The sequence below is a fragment of the Mytilus galloprovincialis genome, chromosome 11 (assembly GCF_965363235.1).
Source record: "Mytilus galloprovincialis chromosome 11, xbMytGall1.hap1.1, whole genome shotgun sequence".
Classification (NCBI taxonomy): Eukaryota; Metazoa; Mollusca; class Bivalvia; order Mytilida; family Mytilidae; genus Mytilus; species Mytilus galloprovincialis.
Genome location: NC_134848.1, coordinates 35,655,978 through 35,677,700, shown reverse-complemented (window position 1 = coordinate 35,677,700; position 21,723 = coordinate 35,655,978). Strand labels below are relative to the sequence as shown.

Here is a 21,723-nt window from a genome sequence, read left to right as displayed (position 1 = left end):
GTATTCATATAAGTCTGAAAATCAAACCCAATAGAGTTAGAATTTGATTTTTAGGCTGACAAATATTTTTTGTCAATTTACATTTGCACAAGTCTGTCTACATGTTCACCAGTTTTTCAATCATCCACTAGTCTGTTTTTACTTTCACAAGTCTTTCTTATAGACCCCTAGTCTGTCCATATGATTTTCAACAGTCTGACTATGTCCACAAGTCTATACGTTTTCACCGCGGTCTCTATGTGTCCGTCAGTCTGTTTCCGTGTTTACTTTTTTACCCGCCAGGTTACGTTTCTAACAGTTTGCCTTTATGTCCTACACGTCCACCAGTCTGCTTATATATATACCAATCTGACTACAAGTCTACCAGAATATTATTTGCATCATTGACTAAGTCTGTCTGGATATGTCGTCTGGTGGATTTGCCTGTCTCTCAAATTCTGAAGATGATGACATTCCTCGTAGTAAAATCGTTAATACAATGTACCAGTACTTTAGTCTATCAGTTTCCATCTCCATGCAAGACTTCGTGTCTGATGAAGGTTCTAAAACAGTTAAAAGATTCGTCTATACAGTCATTCTGAAAGTCTTCTCGGTCAGAAGCAAAAAAATGCCCGGTTAGCGTCCTGGATTTGCCCGGGGCATGTGGAGGACCAGTAGATATCGTCACACCAATTTCAACTATTCGACGAAGAATTTCAACACCTATCTCATTTAACACCAACATTACACAATAATGTCAACATGGAGTCAGTAACTGAGGTAACATTTTATTAAGTTAATTTAGAAGTCAATATCTTGGATAATTCTGATTTCTGTATACAGTTTATAATGCAAATATCACTGTCATGAATCAAGGATTTTTATAGTAAGAAGGTTCTTACTATCATCGGAACTTTGGGATAGGACAATTTTTTTTTACCCTCCCCCTTTTTTCCAATATCCGTTATTTTTTCGTTTTCTATTTTAAAATTCACTCTCTTTAGTAATATATCCGTGACCGCTGTGGATAGTAAACTTGGAATTGATAGTAAATAGCAAAACCAAGTAATTTGTAGTGTATTTATGTTCTAATGAAACTTACAGACAGACGCGAAAAAATAAATAATAGAAAACGAAAATATAACAGATTTTGGAAAAAAGGGTAGGGTAAAAAAAATGTCCTGTACCCAAGTACCTATGCTCACTATTAAAGCAATAATTTGAGATATATATATTAGGGTTATACTAATGTGTGAATATTATGAGTTCAGGTAACTTGATCAACTTGATTTAAGTATGAAAAATTATATTAATATCTGGTCATATCCTGTGATATAATGTTGTTATAATAACAGTGTAAGTTAAGACCAAAAAGTAGACCAGGAAAATACTTTATTATCTTTACTAGTTAATTTCTGGAGATCATATGTCAGTCATTTATTCCGTTATTCGCATCCTTTAAACGATTATAATAGCGTATATTATATACGCATCATCTCAATCTTTCAATTAGGATACATTATTTTATTTGGCTTAATAACATATTATTGGTATTTAGTGCGACCGTACACCTTTCGGTTGTCTCGAGTGTTTTCTATATTGCAATGTTTAAGTCGTCATGTTGCGGGATTTTCAAATCCGAAAAGAAGAACACACTTCAAGTTGAACATGATATTCGATTTGGTAACCGCATTACTTATAGATCATTATATATTACATAACCTTATATAATCACTTTACTTTTTATGATTATTTTGATATGCATGCCCAATATAGTTTATTCCCAAAACCTCATAAAAAGGAGGGGACATGGTCAGGGTGTTGTGCAACCTAATTATTGTTTATTGTGAATAATAACAAACTGTGCTGAAGTTTTTAAGATTATTGGATAATTGACTTGTTCTATAGGTACATGTACCTTACTTACCAGGTGACACTACGAGTTGTACCCTTGATATTGGTATAAATTCAAATGCTTAGTGATATATTAAAAAGAAGATGTGGTATGATTGCCAATGAGACAGCTGTCCACAAGAGACCAAAATGACATTGACATTAACAACTATAGGTCACTGTTCAGCCTTCAACAATGAGCATAGCCCATACCGCATAGTCAGCTATAAAAGGCCACGATAATACAATGTAAAACAATTCAAACGAGAAAACTAAGATATATGTACATTGTACATGTTGTATATGAAGATTATTTTGATTAAAGTAAACAATGTGGTATGTTTCCAAAAATAAAAGCTATTCGCCAAAGACCAACGGATGTCGATACGATTACTAGCCAAACAAATGATACATTCATGTAGGTCACCATACTTTCTTCATTTATATTATGATTATTGAGTATTTTTTTTTTGAAACATTTCAAACCTTTACATGCTGTGTAACATGTTACTACAGTTCAGCGACTCGAGTTTAAAAGGCATTGATATAAAAGAATTTAAACTTAATATCATTTTGTATGAACATCATGATGAATATTTACATTCTCTCAAAAAGTTTTTATTTTACTTAGCTAATAAAGAAGATGATGGATTCCCAAACATTAATCTTGAGGACAGTGAAAAAATTGAAGAATTGCACCACTTGATACAGAGAATCGATTTCAAGCAGAAGTAGATGCTCAAAGATAAGGAAATACAACAGCCATCCATGTTCCTTCACATATAAAGGTATATATTGTATATATATATATATATTGTCTACATTTTCTGAATTTATGATTTTTAAAAATCTTTCAAAAGATACAAATGTACATTGTAAGTCATGTAATTTAAATAGAGACGTGCCATTGTATTTGATAAAATAAAGAGTTACGTGTATGCCTTTTTAGTATTATCAGCTTATATACTTGCTTAGCCTTGTTAAAATCTATAAATATATACCTTATGTATATTACATGTATGTTGAAATGTCGGTCAGAATATATACATTTACGTTGTACATGTAATCATAATTTTTCAAATAGCCAAACATTGTAAAATATATATATATATATATATATTGAGTATTAGGAATCTGTACACCCTTAGACCAAGTTTAACAAATATAATATGAATGTTTAAATTCAACTAATTATCTCCTGGCAATACACATTTAGTTTAGGAACTTTTTATGTTTTATTTTGCAGTAAGCAGCTGTTTGTGATGCTTATAGGCATAAACAATCTAGTCTGGACATGCAAAAAAGCAGATGGTTCTATTTTGAAGTAAGCTATTTAGTGATTAAATTAATTTAACATGACTAGACCAAGTCTTGGGATAAATTGATAGTACTCATTCAATGTTATGATTGTACTAGCTTTTTATTGTTTTATATATTTTATGGAAAATGCTGTTAGTTGAGGCCTGCAAACATGAATTTATAAGGAGATGAAGTGAGGTTGCCAATGAGAGTAGAGATATCTAACAAATAGCATGAATAGAGTCATGGAGGATTGAATTCATACTCATTTTACTAAAGTGTCACAAAATAACTGCAGGAAAAAAACCCAACAAAAATCAAAATAATTGTGAATTTAGTAGAATTAGCTAAATCAAACAATGACTGACTTAAATCTTGCTTGAAATTTTTCACATTTCTATTGATTAAATATTATTTTATAGATCAAATAATAAATAGATATAAGGTTAAGTTAAAAGGGCAGTAATCCAGTCTCAGATTATTGTTTTGTTACTGTCAAATAATGTGACATTTACAGATAACTTGGCCCCAGTTTCGGAAGAGATCCTTATATATTTTGTTGCTTATTGTCAAACAGTTCTGAAACTTCATTATTCTACCATTAAACTTTAACTATGTGGAATCAGGTACAATTATTTGAAGGAAAATTGTAGTGACCCATTAGAATTATATAACGGCAAACCATTGCCAAGGCTTACATTGATCTTAAATTCTGTTAAACGATCTCAAAATCAAAACAAAAGAATAAGGCTACCAATCACGTCTGATATTCTTGAACAAATTATAAAGAGATTACGGAAGGGAGTTTTTTTCAAAGTTCATTGACCTTATGATTGAAACAACTAGCGTGATTTCTTTCTGTGGCTTCCACCGATGCGGAGAAATAACTGTTATCAAATCCGAACATTTCGAACCTGCAATTAATTTATGTATATCAGACATTTCATTCACAGACAATGTTGCTAACCTTCACTTGAAACAGTCCAAAACTGATCCATTCCGTAAGGGTATAGATATTCAGTTACACAAAATTAATAGTCATATTTTTGTATCAATTGGCAATTTAGCTATGGTAAGAGAATTCTTTATAACAAAAATCAGACATGTTCTGCGTTATACGGTTTGCGGTTATAATCCTAAAAACTTTTCAGGGCATTCATTTAGAATAGGTGCTGGCACCGCAGCTGGTCAAGCTAACATAGATCACATGATTAAAACGTTAGGTCGTTGGTCTTCAGATTGCTATGTGCGTTATATTCGAACTCAACCAATCTCTATAAAGCATGCACAACAACAGCTTGCTGAATCTATTAATCATTGATTATAGTATAGTATAGCTTCGAATTTATTGACAGTAGAACTGCATGCTTGCTTAATATGTATATTTTGTTTCTTTTCTTTACCTTATTATTGTGTAATTCGTTGACTTGTTGAAGGTGATCCCGGGGGATTCCTTATTCTAAATACTTGGGGGTCACTCAGACTCATCTGATTTCTAATCATTAGTTCGTCAGAGTTTCTTTGCACGTTTTCAAATATTTCACTTATCATTCATATTTTTATTAATTTTCCAACCATTTTTCATTTAACATCTCCAGCCTCAACTCAACACCTTAAAACATTGTAGCCCACCGTCACGCGGGGGCTGGTTCACTGCCACGCATTAGAAGTCAGATGAAGCTTCGCTTTGTCATTATTTTGTCAGTTGTGTTTTTCAAGTTGAGCGTAGTGGCTTGTCAGCTGGTGTTCTTTCCACGAAAGAATCGCTTCCTGACAAATCTATAGACAGAGATAAACTGTAAACAGCAATAATGTACAGCAAAGTAAGACATAAAAAAGGTCAACATGATCAAAAAGGCCAATTAACCCCTAAGGAGTTATTGCCCTTTATAGTCAATTTTTAACAATTTTTATAATATTTGTAAATTTTTACTAACATTATACACTAACTACTGGGCCAAGGTCATTATAGATAGAGATAATTATAAGCACCACGAATGTTTAGTAAAGTAAGATCTACAAACATATCACCATCACCAAAACACAATTTTGTCATGAATCCATCTTTGTTCTTTGTTTAATATTCACATAGGCCAAGGTGAGCGATACAGGCTCTTTACAGCCTCTAGTTATCTCACCTGGCGGTCCTAAGGCTTAATCAGGTTTTCTCATCACTTGCCATCCGTAGTCGTCGTCGTTTTACATTTTGAACTTTTAGAGAACCACTGAATGAAATGTTACCAACATGACATGAATATTCCTCATGAGGATCTACAAATGGAAGTGTTTAACGACCTTGACTGGCTATACAGCCCTTGCATAGTCGGTATGAGGATATGACCAAGTGTTGTTACTTTTAATCCGATCAAAAATCCAAAATGGCTAACATCTGGGGTACTTCGTTTAACATAGTACCATACGGACAATATATCCAAATGTCTTCATTTATGGACATTCATACTTTTCAGCCGTGGTGAAGGAAATTGACAAACAACAACACTCAAAGCACATCAAAAACAAAATACAAGACTGAGCAACACAAGAAAACACAACAAAATAGGCTTAAAACAAAGTATTACGGAAAGATAAGCAGATCTTTTTTAGAAGTGTGCTGCAGGATAAACGCTACATAAAACTATATTGACCTTTGGAACCATATTTTTTTCGTAAAACGTAGTCATCTGTTTTTGACATGTGACAAACCGTTTTCTGGAATAACTCTTCAATTTTATGTTATATAGTTTACTGGTTGTATTCGCGATATTTTGAACGGTAAGACATTCAATATAAAGGTCAAATTAGTCAGACATGACGAAGTCAAAATTTTGTTCCTGCAACGCGTGAGTTAAACTGAAAATTGTAGTCGCACTAGGTGTGGTGTTACTTCATGACTGTATTTTGTTGTACTTTAACGTTATATATAAAGTCTGTGCAATATTTCTCAGATGTTACATCTTGAGTTTATATATTTTACTTTCTGTTTAAGTATTTTGTTTGTTCGTTTGCACAGATACAAAACTTTCTTAATCCAAAACTGTTTGTATAAAGATGCCACTCATTTTCATACCACTTGTAAAGAAAGTGAGAACTTTGAAATTATATAACTGAATATAGTTATCAAAGGTACCAGGCTTATAATTTGAGACGCCAGATTCACGTTTCGTCTACATAAGACTCATCAGAGGCGCTCCACAGATAAAATACACGACTCTTTTGCATTAAAATTTTTTAATATAAGAATAATTATACATTGATAAATGTGCAGAACATAACGCAAATTGCTACAACTAAGATTTAAAAAAAAAATCTCAAATTAATTAAACAAAATTAGAAAGTAGAGTACGGCAGATGACAAATAATCATTTCTTCAAGTTTGAAATCAACCTAAAACCACTTTTTATTTTTGACAGTACAAGATTTACGACAAGGTAACAAATGAAACTTTTGAAGCGTCTTTATATTTTTTTTATTTATAGAGTTTCCATTTTAATTATTACATTAACAAGCAACCATTTTGAGGCGTGTTAAGTTTGGTTTGCAAATTTGCAGACTCTTTTGTAATTCTTTGTCTTAATTCGTTCTTTTTTAGAGCAATTTGTGTTTTCTTTTTCTCAAGTAATTTTCTATTTTTGTTAAGCAGCTTCAATTTTGAATCACATTCTTGAGTATCGTTCTTTGCCTTTCGTTCAAGCTCTTTCTTTTGCTGTTCAATTATGCGGCATTGATTTGTTACACGTTCATGGTTTGCTACGATATCTTCGAGTTCTCTCCTTTTCTTTGCTAATTCTAAATCGATTTCCTCTATAGCCTTCTCATTTATTTCGTGCAGTTCTTTTTTACTTTTCTCTTCGGTAACAATTTCCAACTCGGCTTTGTCGATTCGGTCGTAGAGCTCAATCTCAGCAGGATGGAATTCAACATATATTTCATCATAAATAGGTTGACATAGTATGGAAATTCCACAATCATGGCTTCCCATTGAATTATTGTAGCCTTCATTTTCATCCTCGTCTACGTCTGAACTGAACACCATTGCATCTAAATGGTTTAAATCCTCTGTTCTGTTCAATTCAACGAGTGCTTCTGCAGCCTCATCAATAATCTTATTTGTAAAATGACTACCGTTATTATCATTGACCATATCTTTTATTACCTTCAATAATTCTGTGACCATTCGATCCTTGTCCTGTCCAGTTGTAGTGTTGTCGATTGCAATGTAACGGTCATTGCATTTCTTTATGAAATCAGTGATAGGTGAACCAGTTTCCGCAATAAAAGACTCGATACTTTTCCCTTCCCTTTTTAATTCATCTGATCTTGTGAAAACTATCATGGCATAGTTACCCATAGACGTGCCAAAAATTTCGAATAATTGTTGTAAAGACCCAGTTTCTTCTTTTGTTACTCGTGTTATCTGAAGCACAATCAAAAATACATGGGGCCCTGGTAAGGACAAATGAGCGCACCGAATGATTTCATCAGTGATTGTTTTTTGTGATAAAGAAGTGTCAAACAATCCGGGCGTATCAATTAATACGTATTTTTTTCCTTTACATTTTCCTTCAAATTTCTGACATTCTTTCGTTACCGACTTGCCGCTGAGATTAGATTTAAAGAAGTTATCTCCAATTATGGCATTGCCAGTGGCGCTCTTGCCTGATCCAGTTTTTCCTAGCAGTATGATTCGAGTTTCTTCGTTTGGTTCTACAAAAAAAATAGAAAAATCAAAATATGAATAGTGTAGCATATCTGGCTATTAGACGAACCATTTTTAATTTTTATAAAACACAATGCATAACAATTCATCGCCTTGATGGTTTTTGACCTCATTTCCAAACATTTTCTGACAACAATTTGTGTACCTGCTTCTGATGTTTTTGTTTGATGCATTACACCAAATTTTTACAGAAACTTCGAATTACTATCAATCTTATGGAACGTCTGCTATCATACACTAATTTTTTATTTAAGGCTAAAGAGTAGTTTCATTTGAATTTTAAAACATGAAAAAAAACAACGTAGAAAATATTTCCGAGGACAACTGAAAGATAATGTCAACGAAATTTATGTTTCAATAAAAAAGGAAAATTATTGTTTTTTTTTTTTTATTTCCAAAACTTGAATGATGTGAACTAGCATTGAACACTTATAAATCAAATCAACATCACATAAATAACAAAACATTAGAGGTTGTATTAAGAATAGGGGTTTCTAGTTTACCTTTTACAAAATCGATCTTTGCTTAGCGAAACCCTTTTTAAATTGCTTTTGACGGGGAAAAAAAACAAATTATGACAATAACAAAAAACACAATTATGACGGTAACTTATAAAAATATCTCCGTGGTACATATTCTCATTGATAATCAATAAAACTTTGACATTTCAGTATACCATCTTTTGGAGGTTGATCGTGCTTCTCAGGCGAAAGGTATACGTAGCTATCTGTAAAGAAAAGATAAAATGTGTGACTGTAGATGCCTTTTACAGTTGCCATGAATAAGCTCACCATAGATACATGGATTAAACTTGTATTAACGCCAGACATGCAAATTGTCCTAAATGTTTGCAAAATATGTCATTTAGATCGATTAAAACTAAACTGTTTCACATATGATCGATTAAGTTCAATATGGATAATTTTAAATAATCTGGAACCAGTCTTCACACACCGATAATGTAGTTTTGTTTGTTTTGATAAAAGAGAACTAATCTGACATTAAATATGAATGCATAAATTTATCTTAACTCGTACGATTCAATCAACAATAATTTGTTCACGTATAAGCTACATCATGGACATTACAAGTGCAATAGGGTCACAGGGAGTGATAACCTTTTGTTTTTGAGGGGTGTTGCTCATTCTATATTTGTGTTTGTTGTGCTTTCCATACTCTTTTTTATCGTTGAAAATTTATGCGTCTTTTGCAATTCAATTATTTCGTTTATATTCGATTTGTGAGTTTGATCATCAATTCGGTATCTTTCGCCACTCATTTAGGAAAATACTAATCGATATTTGATAATAATATATTACCTTCACTCTTTGTAGGTTTTGGTCGAACTGGAGGTTTCACATCAGCTAGTAAAAATATTTAAAAAAAATATGACCGATAACATTAAGTTGATCTTATTATATGTTCGTTTACACTGTTCTGTTATGTATATATTCAGATGATGTCTCCAACTATAGTTCTACTATTACGGAAAATGAATTACTGTGCATATACCTTGGTTTATTTCAGCTTGCAATGGTGTCTGATATGGGTTTTTTTTATAGATTGAAGGCGGAAGGACTACCTTATATTGCCTATATCTACTTATATTGAATAGTTGTCTCGTTGGCAATAATATAACATCAAACACAATGAAATTTTTAGCACGCGAAATTGAATTGCTTTAAGTACATTTTTTGCCAAGCTCGTGAAAAAAAACACAATTTAAATAAGCATTTGTTTTTATTGTGTATGCATTGTTTGTGTAAAATTTATTGTTTTAGATAAGTGGTCATTAATGTGACATTATGTAAACGTAAACGTAACTTCTAGAAAGCCATGAGTTTAGTGACGACTGTCAGTCAATATTGTGGAATTGTATAAAACGTGGGTCTAATCTTATAACTCAAAGTATACTAGTCATATCACTACAAAGTGCTCATATTTGTGCTCGACCACTAAAGTCGTGCACATATTTACTCGACTAGACTCGACATCATCTCGACAGTACTTTACTGTATTTAACTATGATCGATTTTGGTCTCGACTTTACTTAAAAAGTCTGACTTAGAATTTGACAATATTGGTGTAGTCTGAAATAGTCTCTACCAAGGCTCGATCAGTCTCGATCTGTCACAATCTGTTACGACCAGTCCCGACCAATCTCGACCATTATTGGCCTGTCTTCTCATGTCTCGACTTTCACATTGATTGCTTTGAAATAGTTATAAAAAAAACTAAAGATGACTATCTGTATTTATTCCGAACTGAAAATTCTGGCTTTTATTTACCTTGACTAATTAAATCCTTAAATTTGACAGCAATATGCCAAACATAACAATAACCTGAGATTAAATGTGACTATCTTAATTCTGTCTGAACTAAAAATTCTAGCTTTTTTTTAACTTATCAATTGAATCCTCAAATTTAACAGCCATAAATCAAACTACCAAACAACCAGGCAATCTGTACAATCAATGTATTGAGATAGATTAAGAGCTTTATGAAAATCCAAGTTGATTGAAAAATGTTAGAGAAGAAATCGAAACTCAAAATTCTTGCTCTTTTATAACTTATTCATTAAATAATTTAATTTCACAGCAATGACACAAACTACCACACAACATGAAAGATCAATTTTGATATACTTTGTTTGATTCATACCAGTCAAGATTAGTTGAGACTGGTCGATATAATTTCAAACTCCTCCAAGATTATCAAGTGCTGAATCAGACTTATAAATTAAATTTGAGACCCAAGTAGAGTACAGTTAAGTTCAGTTAAGTACTGTCGAGATAATGTCGGTAAAATATGTGCACGACTCTACTGGTCGAGCACAACATATGGTCTTTGCAGACTTTCAGAAGTTTGTAGCGTAATGTATTATGGTGATGTAATGTAAACTTTTGCTTGACATTTTATAGGCATTATTTTTGAACATTATCTTTGTTTATTTGTTGCTTTAAAGGTAATGTTTTATGTGGACTTTATATATCCTCAGTGTTCTTTACATTTTTACCTTCATTTCTTTGTTCAATACATACACAGGAACAAGGAATCCATCCCTCTTTTCCTTTATATTCAACCCAAAAATATTCTGAACATCTATTTTTAAGTGTAACTATATTTCCACATTGGACTTCTAGTGAGCCCTCGTAAACCGTATCAGGGGTTGTGGAGATTTGAAGCGACCTTTCTAAAATTGAAAGATATTAATTTGTTTAAACGTTTCAAATAGGATTATGCTGACAATCGATATAAGGTTGATTTAATTGTCATATGAACTTGTGAATTCATTTAAAAAAAAAAATCGTTTCTGTATATATAATTTACATTGTAATTAGTGTAATTCATTTTTTTTTCTATTGTAAAAGTTTAATTAAAGGATATTGCTAGCATCTCTGATGAGTCATTTGCAGACGAAAATAAGCCTGGTATGATTGTACTTTTATCAAGTACACACATTTAAGTAACACAATATCTTTAAAAAAAAAATATTATTTTGTGTTGACTCATGACATAGGAAAACAGTTACGAAGATTTATACTTAGAACTATGATTGTACCTGGATTTTTGTACGGTTTTACAACAGTTTTAGGGAATGTTACTTCCAGATATCCGATTTTTCCGTCAATAATGCCATCACTTCTTCTATTTATTACAGTAATTATATCTCCTCTATTGATTTTAAAATCGTCAACCCCATCAGTATCATAATCACATTTTGCTTCAACATACTCATCTAAAGTATAAAACATTGTATCGAATATAAAGTCAACTACAAATACTGATTTCGTATCAATGACTCATTTAAAAACAAGCATTCTGCTTTGGTTATTAGGTTTCTTTCTTAAATAAAAGTAAAAAAGCAAGCTTGGTGTTAATTATTTTAATCTTTTTGTAACGAAATTGTATGCGTGTTGACTACGATGTTGTGACGTTATGTGCTTGTAAAGAAGTAGGATATCATTCAATCGAATGATTACTATCTAGTAATACACTCATAATTGATTGATTTTTGACGCCTACTTGCAAAAAAAGGCTATATCGCGGCGTGCGCTAAATAAAATATTCAAAGTATATTTTAAAATTTAGACAAACAGTCCTTCAATTCACTAAAACTTAAATCTAAAGCTAAATTACGTATTTGCAAATAAAGTTTTAGCACTAAGGTTACGTGATAAAAATTAAATGATTTCATATCTGTACAATATTTTTAAATTTTATAATATATTAAGAATGAAACAATATTATTGACATTGAAATGCTTCCTAAGAATATCAGCAAATACTAGATTAAAATAGTTCAATATAAACGCCTTCTTCTTGTACTCCATGCATATAAAAAAAATCAAAAATAAATCTGACAATTCTTCGTTTGTGTTGATAAATTGTTATTCATTGAGTCTTCTTAAATGATGAAAACGCTTGTTTATCTTTACTATCTCTGTAGTTTGATGCCATGGAATATCTATTTCAGGTTTATTTAACGTCAAGCAGTCGGCAACTGGTTCTGTGTTTATGATAACTTTCAACAGCGATTAATTATGACATATGGGTGTTTTTGTTACATGAAAAGTTTTACTGTCGGTTGAAATATATTTGATTTTCAACAAGCACGCAAGTTTTTCCGTGTTTTGTTTTTGCTCCAATTAAAAGTGTCTGTTGCTTTGAGGTATAACAGTTAATATGATAAACCTGTTTTCCATAATTTAAAATTAACAAAACTAGGTCATAATATTGTTTTACTCCGTGAATAGATCGACAATCACATGAAGGTCACAATGTAACATCATAGTTTACTAATTTATGTCATTTTTGTAGATACAAACTAAAAACCCCATTTATTGCTATTTTTGTTTTTAATTTCTAAAATAAAAGCGATTTAGAACATTTTCAAATTTGATACAACCTTAATGAATAAAATATGTTATCCTAAATTGTGAAATTCTTTTTACCGCAAATATATTTATGATTCATATATATCTTTAATATAAAATATGACCTTTCAACTGCGTCATTTTAATTCGGTTGAAGGATTGAATAAAACATGAAAACTCAATTCTATATACTTCTTAGTCAGTCATATACCTTGTGTCCTAGGATTGCCCTTAACTATGTTATTGTTTACTATGTGTCTTTCGTCAGATGTATCTGAAAAGAGATTCGTATAGCTATATTGGCTACTGATATGGACATGTTAATTATGTGTCATCTGGTCTGTTGTGGAGAGTTGTCTCATAAGCAATCGTACCACATCTTCTTTTTATATATATAAAAACAAACCAATAAATAAATTAAAGCATTTCCAATGTTCTGATCCAGCCAATAGTTAAGCTAGTCGGATTTTTTTCTGACTTTTCTTTCATTTTTTTTTTGGTGGGGGAAGTCTTTACATTTTCATAATCTAATGGAAAATGTCTTTCCTATTGCCTAAATATGGACAATTTTGAAATATTGATGCACACATTTATTTTGATAAATCAACAATCAAGGAGTATATTTAATATGCCATTAATAATAATTGGCTTAATTTCGATCCAGTATATGTTAAAGAATGTATTTCAAAAACTTGTACTTAAGATTCATTTATTTTCACGGCTTGTTGACAAAATGTATGATTCATGGATACATGACTTCGATGTTTTGCAAAAGTCCGCATCCAATCCTAGGAATATATATTGAAATAGTATGTGAATTCGGGTTTAACCTTTACCTAAAAAAACACAAACAAACTAAACCAAACCTAAGTACGATGAAATATATCTTTAATAACAAACATAGACATACCATGATGACTATAGACAAATTTAATAAAACCATAAAACCATGTACGTTACCACTTTGCTTGTCTCCTCCTCCGAGCTTCTTAACATACGGAGACGCATCAAATGGCTTAGATTTATTTACTCCTAAGTGTCCAGTGTCTGGTTTGGAGAACAATAGTTTAAGTTCATTTCTCGCCTTGTCTACAGCTAAAAAAAAGGACACCGACAACTTATAACTATAAAGCAAGTTTAGCTGTAAACAATTTAATCAATGTAGATGTATTTGGCCGTAAGAAGTTATTTTTTTCTATTTTTTTGCATGCACTGTTTTTAGCTCACCTGGCCCGAAACTATTGGGCCAGCAATTATGTTCAGCAAAGTAAGATTTACAAATAAGTCAACATGACCGAAATGGTCAGATGATCCTTTTAGGAGTTATTGCCCTTTATAGTCAATTTTTAACCATTTTTCGTAAATCTAAGTAATCTTTTACAAAAATCTTCTCTGAAACTACCGGGCCAAATTAATCCAAACTTGGCCACAATCATCTTTTGGGTATTTAGTTTAAAAAATGTGTCCGATGACCCGGGCATCCAAATAAGATGGCTACCATGGCTAAAAATAGAACATAGGGGTAAAATGCAGTTTTTGGCCTATAACTCAAAAACCAAAGTATTTAGAGCAAATCTGACATGAGTTAAATTGTTTATCAGGTCAATATCTATCTGCCCTGAAATTTTCAGATGAATCGGACAATCCGTTGTTAGGTTCCTGCCCCTGAATTGGTAATTTTAAGGAAATTTTGCCGTTTTTTAATATTATCTTGAATATTATTATAGATAGAGATAAACAAAGTGATACCTAAAAATAAGTCAACATGATCAAAATGGTCAATTGACCCCCTAAGGAATTGTTGTCCTTTAAAGTCAATTTATAACAATTTTCATAAAATTTGTAAATTTTTACTAACATTTTCCGCTGAAACTACTGGGCCAAGTTCATTATAGATAGAGATAATTGTAAGCAGCAAGAATGTTCAGTACTAACACATCACCATCACCAAAACACAATTGTGTCATGAATCCATCTGCATCCTTTGTTTAATTTTCACATAGACCAAGGTGAGCGACACAGGCTCTTTAGAGCCTCTAGTTTGTTTTCCACTCATTTTTTACAATTATATATCTCGCATAACGTTAACGTTCGAAAATAAAAATCCATATATAGGAATATATGATACACAGCATTCACACAATAATACAAGAAATGATGAAAATTTTGGCAATTTTTATGATTTATTTTTCATTTTACGACTTAAGATCGTATTATTCTTTTTCTATTTTAATATGTCGATATCGATCCAAGCGAGACTAAATTCTGTTAATTGGTGCATTTCATTTGATGTACCGGTATCAAACAGGGATTCTTAAAACTTTAAAGGATAACAAAAAATTATATAATTGATAAGATGCTAAAAAAATACTTGTTTGGCTTTATAAATATTTTGATATGAGCTTCACTCGTGAGTCTAATGTAGACTAAACGCGCGTCTGGCGTACTAAATTATAATCCTGGTACCTTTGATAACTATGTACGGAACCATATTGAACATTTGAATTAAACTAGTGTCCTGCAATTATTTTATCACATAATATATCATAATGTTTATCAAGTTATATGATCATATGTCATTATCAGTAATGATATTTATAAATTTTATGTTTAAAAACAGATTAATAAAATAATGTTAATACAATAAATAGATTCTACAATCACTTCAAATTTGTCTCGTTTCATATACTATTTACACTGTACTGTAGTTAAGAGCACAGAGAAAAAGTAGGATATGAATCGATTAAAAAACAACACGACACCAACAACACCTATCAAACATAATAAAGTGGTCTTCAACAATAGCAAGTTGTCTTTATGATATGTCCGGTTTGGCCTTTTCTAATTCAAAATAAAAAATAATCATTATACCAAAATGACAGTTAATAATCACTCGTTGATCCCAGAATGTCCCGCTTAATTTATATTAATTAAGAAATAATTCAACAAATTTATGGCTTTCATGAACTATTTCGATTCTAATAGGACAAATACGGTCATTTAAAAACTGAAGCGAGGGTGGGAATGTCGTGTGTGCTTCTGTTCTTTTTTACATCCTGTTCGATAAAGCTTAAACTCTCTTAGAATCATTTTAATGTAATATTATTCGAATTTCGATGGTTTACATAACGGAAAACCGTTTTCATTTGTATGACGTCATAATTTTAAATGACTTAAATGCGCCAAAAGCACTCATGAACTTTCGCGGAGTTTTATTTCATTTTTGATTTGGAGATTTTTCCGATCTCTTGTGCATTAATTCTTTTTGTTATGCATTTGAAAAAGAATAAAAAATATGTCGTCATATTTTAAATTCAGTTTTTAAAACAAATTATGGGCAAAGCGTTTGTAGATTCTATAAATACATGTGAATTTTCGTGGGAGGTATATTGTGACACCTATTTTATGTATATCTCTGAGTCTGCGTATAGATACTGTAAATCGAGAATTTTATCACGGTGTTGTTTACAAAGCGAAAGAAGCACGTCATATTAGAATCGTTATCAGCAATTGTGTGTACAAGAACTGTAAATTTAATAGCTAGAGTAAATGTGTAATCATACATTATATAAACACTGAAATATTGTTGATTTAATAAATTGTCAGTGTTATCAGCTATTTAGTTGTCATTTTGTGTTTGTCTTACAATCAGAAAATGTATACATTTAAATCAATCGATTGATGAGTTTGACTGTCCCTCTAGTATATCTCTTCCCTCTTTTAATGGGGTTAAGATCGTATCATTATTTTTATATTTTAATGTGTCGATGCCGATTTAACCGAGACGAAATAAGATTTAGTGCTGCATTGCATTTGATGTACCGGTATCAAACAGGGATACTTAAAACTTTTCTTCTTCAAGAAAATTTAAAATTATAACAAAAATCAATATAATTGATAATATGCTAAATGGATCCGTTGTATTTGCTATAACAAACGTACATCAATTGAAACTTTGAACTTACAACAAATAGCTTCTTTGCAATTACATGTCAGAATTAAACAACAGAATTTTTTTTTATAAGTTTCAATATTTGTGTAAGAAAATGAAGACAAAATCTAGCCAGATGTAAAACATCTGCCTCAATAATTATTCATTAACGTCGAACAGGTCATTATAACATCTTCAAATATATTCCAAACATATTGTATAAAGTACCTTTATCAGCATATTCTGCTCCACATTGTGTGCATTTGTTGTTTTCAATTTTACTGATTTGTCCGCATGATTTACAAATCTTCTTTTGAATAGCCGGCATCTCATGCAAAAAAAAAAACAACAAACATCAAATAGATTATCATCTGTTTTTACATCATTTTTTAATATTAACTTGCAATAACTAAGAGAATACAAATCAATAATAAACTTTAATCAAAGAGCTGAATAGCTCTGAGGGGAAAGACGGCCCTTGTTTCAATTATTTATTTTATTTTATTTTTTTTTTTGTTTGGGGGAGGGGGTATCTTTTAATAGTCTTCATATAAAAAATGAAAAAAAAAAGAACAGCTAGAACATGTAAAAAGGTTGACAATATTGAAATCAATTGTTGTTTAATGTAATTTCGTTTCCTTAGTTTAGGATTCAATTTGTACCATGGCAGAGCTCTGCATCTTCTAAATCTAAACATTCGATTAAAGTTGATAGTAATTATCTAAAATTCAACTGAATTCTGTCATTTAAAAACAACTACAATATTTTTTGAATACTTTGTGTACCACTGAACTGCAGACTCGGGCCATGGCCATTTTCCATTTTTTGTGGGAGTTAATACTGAAAAATCTATTCAGTTTTAAATTTCCATTGATAAAGTTCCCAGTTACAACTCTCATCAAAGGGATACAGGTACTAATAAAAAAACAATATGATCCTTCATTTTGAAATATTTGTAAATTTCATGAATAAATAGGTTTAAACTACACAAGAGTGCACACGCTGAAATGTCTCGCCATTTTTACTAATCATTGATATTATGTTGATGGTCCTAAATATAAAGCTTTATTACAACTATCACATTAACTTAACATTAATCAAGAAAACTAAACATTGATCAATGAACCATGAAAATGAGGTCACGTTCAGATGAACCATGCCAGGCAGACATGTACAGCTAACAATTCTTCCATACAACAAGTTTAGTTGACTTATTGCTTATAAATTAAGAAAAACAGACCAAAACACAAATACTTAACACTTAGCAATGAACCTTGAAAACTTGAAAATGAGGTCAAGGTCAAATAAAACCTGCGCGAATGACATATAGGTTATGAAATATTTCCATACACCAAATATAGTTGACCTATTGCATATAATTTTAAAAAAAGACAACTCTCAAAAACTTAACTATTACCACTGAACCATGAAAATCAGGTCAAGGTCAGATGACACCTGCCAGTTGGACATGTACACCTTGCAGTCCTTCCATACACTGAATATACTAGACTTATTGCTTATAGTATCTGAGATATGGACTTGAACAACAAAACCTAACCTTGATCACTGATCCATGAAACGAGGTCCAGGTCAACTGAAAACTGTCTGACGGGAAAAAGGACCTTGCAAGGTACGCACATACCAAATATAGTTATCATATAACTTATAATAAGAGAGAATTTAACATTACAAAATATTTAAACTTTTTTTTCAAGTAGTCACTGAACCATGAAAATGAGGTCAAGGACATTGGACATGTGACTGACGGAAAGTTCGTAACATGAGGCCTCTATATACAAAGTATGAAGCATCCAGGTCTCCTACCTTCTAAAATATAAAGCTTTAAAGAAGTAAGTTAACACCGCCGCCGCCGTAGCCGCCGCCGGACCACTATCCCTATGTCGAGCTTTCTGCAACAAAAGTTGAAGGCTCGAAAAAAATGAAACATTTTTAATTTAATATTTTTTTACCATTACAATGAGTATGTTGGTACACAAAATTTAGTTTTAATGGAAGACTACTAGTCATATACTAAATGTCACATTTTACGTGTTCAGATACATTAACTTTCATTTTAGTGGATCGTTACTCATCAATTGATGTGCTCCTGAATTGGAGGAAGATTCTCAAAACAGAATTTTACAGAAAAAATTAATAAATAAAGGCAACAGTAGTACTGTAAATTCAGAAATTATTGCGTGCATTTATTATTGCGATTTTGTCATTTTTCACTTGAATGCGATTTTAATTTTTACGATTTTTAAAGAAGTCATGTTTAATTCAGTTAACATATTACAAAATGCGAGTTTTAATTATTGCGTTTACAACTCAGTCGCATTATTCGCAATAATAAAAACCTCGCAATAATTTCTGAATTTACAGTATACCGCTGTTCAAAACTCATAAATCCAGGGACAAAAAACAAAATCGGGGTAACAAACTAAAACCGAGGGAAACGCATTAAATATAAGAGGAGAACAACGAAATAACACCGAAACGTAACACACACAGAAACGGACCAAGCATCAGACAAAACACCACGAGAATAACAAATATAACATGAAAACCAAATACATGAATTTGGGATAGACAAGTTCCGTGCCACGTCTGATCTCAATATCTCAAAAATAAGAGAAAACACAAACGACTCAACGTTAAAATGCAACACACACAGAAACGAACAATAATAAAAAAAAAATAAAAAAAAAAAAAATAATATAACAATGGTCATCTTCCTGACTTGGTACAGGACACTTTTAAAGGGGAATAAAAGTGGTGGGTTGAACCTGGTTTCTCTCCCCAATCTCATGGATCCCCACGGTCTTTGTTTACTTTGAAAGTTGTTGACCTAATTATTAAAGTAATTCATGTTTAAATCATCAACAGCAAACATACTTATGTTTAAATTTAACAAATACCATTTTTTAGCTCACCTGGGCGAAGTGAGCTTTTCTCATCACTTTGCGTCCGTCGTCATTCGTCGTCGTCGTTAACTTTTACATAAATCTTTTCCTCGGAAACGTCTAGGCCAAATTAAACCAAACTTGGCCACAATCATCATTGGGGTATATAGTTTAAAAATGTGTCCGGTGACCTGTCCAACCAACCAAGATTGCCGCCATGGCTAAAAATAGAACATAGGGGTAAAATGCAGTTTTTGGCTTATAACTCAAAGCATTTAGAGCAAATCTGACATGGGGTAACATTGTTAAGCAGGTCAAGATCTATCGGCCCTGACATTTTCAGATGGATCGGACAACCTGTTGTTTGATTGCTGCCCCTGAATTGGTAATTTTAAGGAAATCTTGCTGTTTTTGGTTATTATATTGAATGTTATTATAGATAGAGATAAACAGTAAACAGCAATAATGTTCTGCAAAGTAAGATCTACAAATAAGTCAACATGACCGAAATGGTCAGTTGACCCCTTTAGGAGTTATTGCCCTTTAGTCAATTTTTAAGGCAGCAACCATTTGATTTTCTTGGGGGGGGGGGGGGGGCTATGGTTTTTTTTTGGAAAAAAAGTTGTTTCCAGTTTTTGGAGAAAAAAATAATTTGTTTTTGATTATGAGAAAAAAAAAATTGTTTGTTTCACCCTCAGCTGCCACTATATGTAATGCTAAAATTGAAAGAAAAAAAATTGTTTTCAACTTGTCGCGAAAAAAATAGATTGTTTTTCGCCGCAGGCGAAAAAGATAATTTGTCCAGAAAAAAACACCATAGCCCCCCCCCCCCCCCCCCAGAAAATCAAATGGTTGCTGCCTAACCATTTTTCGTAAATCTTAGTAATCTTTTACAAAAATCTTTTCTCTGAAACTACTGGTCCAAATTAATCCAAACTTGGCCACAATCATTTTTGGGGTATCTAGTTTAAAAAATGTGTCTGGTGACCCGGACATCCAACCAAGATGGCCGACTAGGATAAAAATAGAACATAGGGGTAAAATACAGTTTTTTTGGCTAATAACTCAAAAACAAAAGTATTTAGAGCATAGGGGTAAAATTGTTTATCAGGTCAAGAGCTATCTGCCCTGAAATTTTCAGATGGATCGGACAACCGGTTGTTGGGTTGCTGCCGCTGAATTTTAAGGAAATTTTGCCGTTTTTGTTATTATTTTGAATAATATTATAGATAGAGATAAACTGTAAACAGCAATAATGTACAGCAAAGTAAGACCTAGAAAGAAGTCAACATGACCAAATGGTCAATTGACCCCCTAAGGAGTTATTGTCCTATATAGTCAATTTTATGTGGTTTTCTCCGGGCACTCCGACTTCCTCCACTAAAAATAATGGCCGCAACAAAATAGCCGAAAAGTGGTGGTTTAAAGTGGAATTTAAAGAACAGAACATATACAACTCTTAAATAAGCTATCATTTAAACAAAGTATAATTCGCCATTATCTTCGGAAAATCCCTGTACGAGTGATGAATGTAAGAGTTAGTTTCCAATCGTGCCATCGATTGATATAATCAAACTTTTGGTTTTGTCGGTTTTTATGAAATTAACTTTGTAGCGGGGTTCGAACTCACAACCTCAGTGTTGACTGGCCTGTGATTACAATAGTAACTACTTAGACCATTCGGCCATCGAGGCCCCTATTTTGGGATGAGATAGGAGTCGACAGCTGTAATTTGTTAATCAAAAGGAAATTCAAAATTGAACAAAGTCGTCCGGTTGTTTATCCCGGATCAAATATTTAAGAAGTGACAGTCGCTGCCGATGAGCAACCTCCCATGGACACAGACTAACACATAAATGAAAACAGTACAATTACAGGTATAGAATAAATGCTGAAGGATTCTACTTCCACGCTAAGGTTGGCAAATGAAGCAAAGTCGGCGATGTCATCTATGGTTGTAGGATATACAGACGCTGCAATAAGCAGTACAATAGTCCATCGAATCAAAAGTCAAAATTCGACTTTGCCTCAGCATATCAAGCTACTTTTTTTAATTGAGTTAAGCCTGCCAATTGATATTTTATCGTGTGTTTTTCTATGTTGTCGTTGTGATGTTATGCTATTG

At 32.0% G+C, this 21,723-nt stretch overlaps 1 protein-coding gene across 1 annotated transcript; it reads right to left on the bottom strand.

The window, feature by feature from the left end:
* Positions 1–6,382: 6,382 nt before the first annotated feature.
* Positions 6,383–17,023, bottom strand: LOC143050741 (uncharacterized). Its single transcript, XM_076223860.1, has 8 exons — positions 16,924–17,023; positions 13,725–13,859; positions 12,976–13,038; positions 11,451–11,627; positions 10,905–11,081; positions 9,208–9,252; positions 8,565–8,615; positions 6,383–7,875 (listed from the first exon to the last, which is right to left on the bottom strand). Exons 1-8 carry the CDS (start codon positions 17,021–17,023, stop codon positions 6,665–6,667), a joined length of 1,959 nt encoding a protein of 652 aa, XP_076079975.1. The 3' UTR covers positions 6,383–6,664.
* Positions 17,024–21,723: the final 4,700 nt, after the last annotated feature.

Bases quoted from the DNA above. Each gene is read 5' to 3' on its own strand.
- LOC143050741 (XM_076223860.1), bottom strand. From the start codon at position 17,023: ATGCCGGCTATTCAAAAGAAGATTTGTAAATCATGCGGACAAATCAGT. The intron at 13,039-13,724 runs GTAACGTACATG...ATCTCTTTTCAG, and splicing joins AGGAGGAGACAAGCAAAGTG to ATACATCTGACGAAAGACAC. The intron at 11,628-12,975 runs GTATATGACTGA...TTTATACTTTAG, and splicing joins GGGCAATCCTAGGACACAAG to ATGAGTATGTTGAAGCAAAA.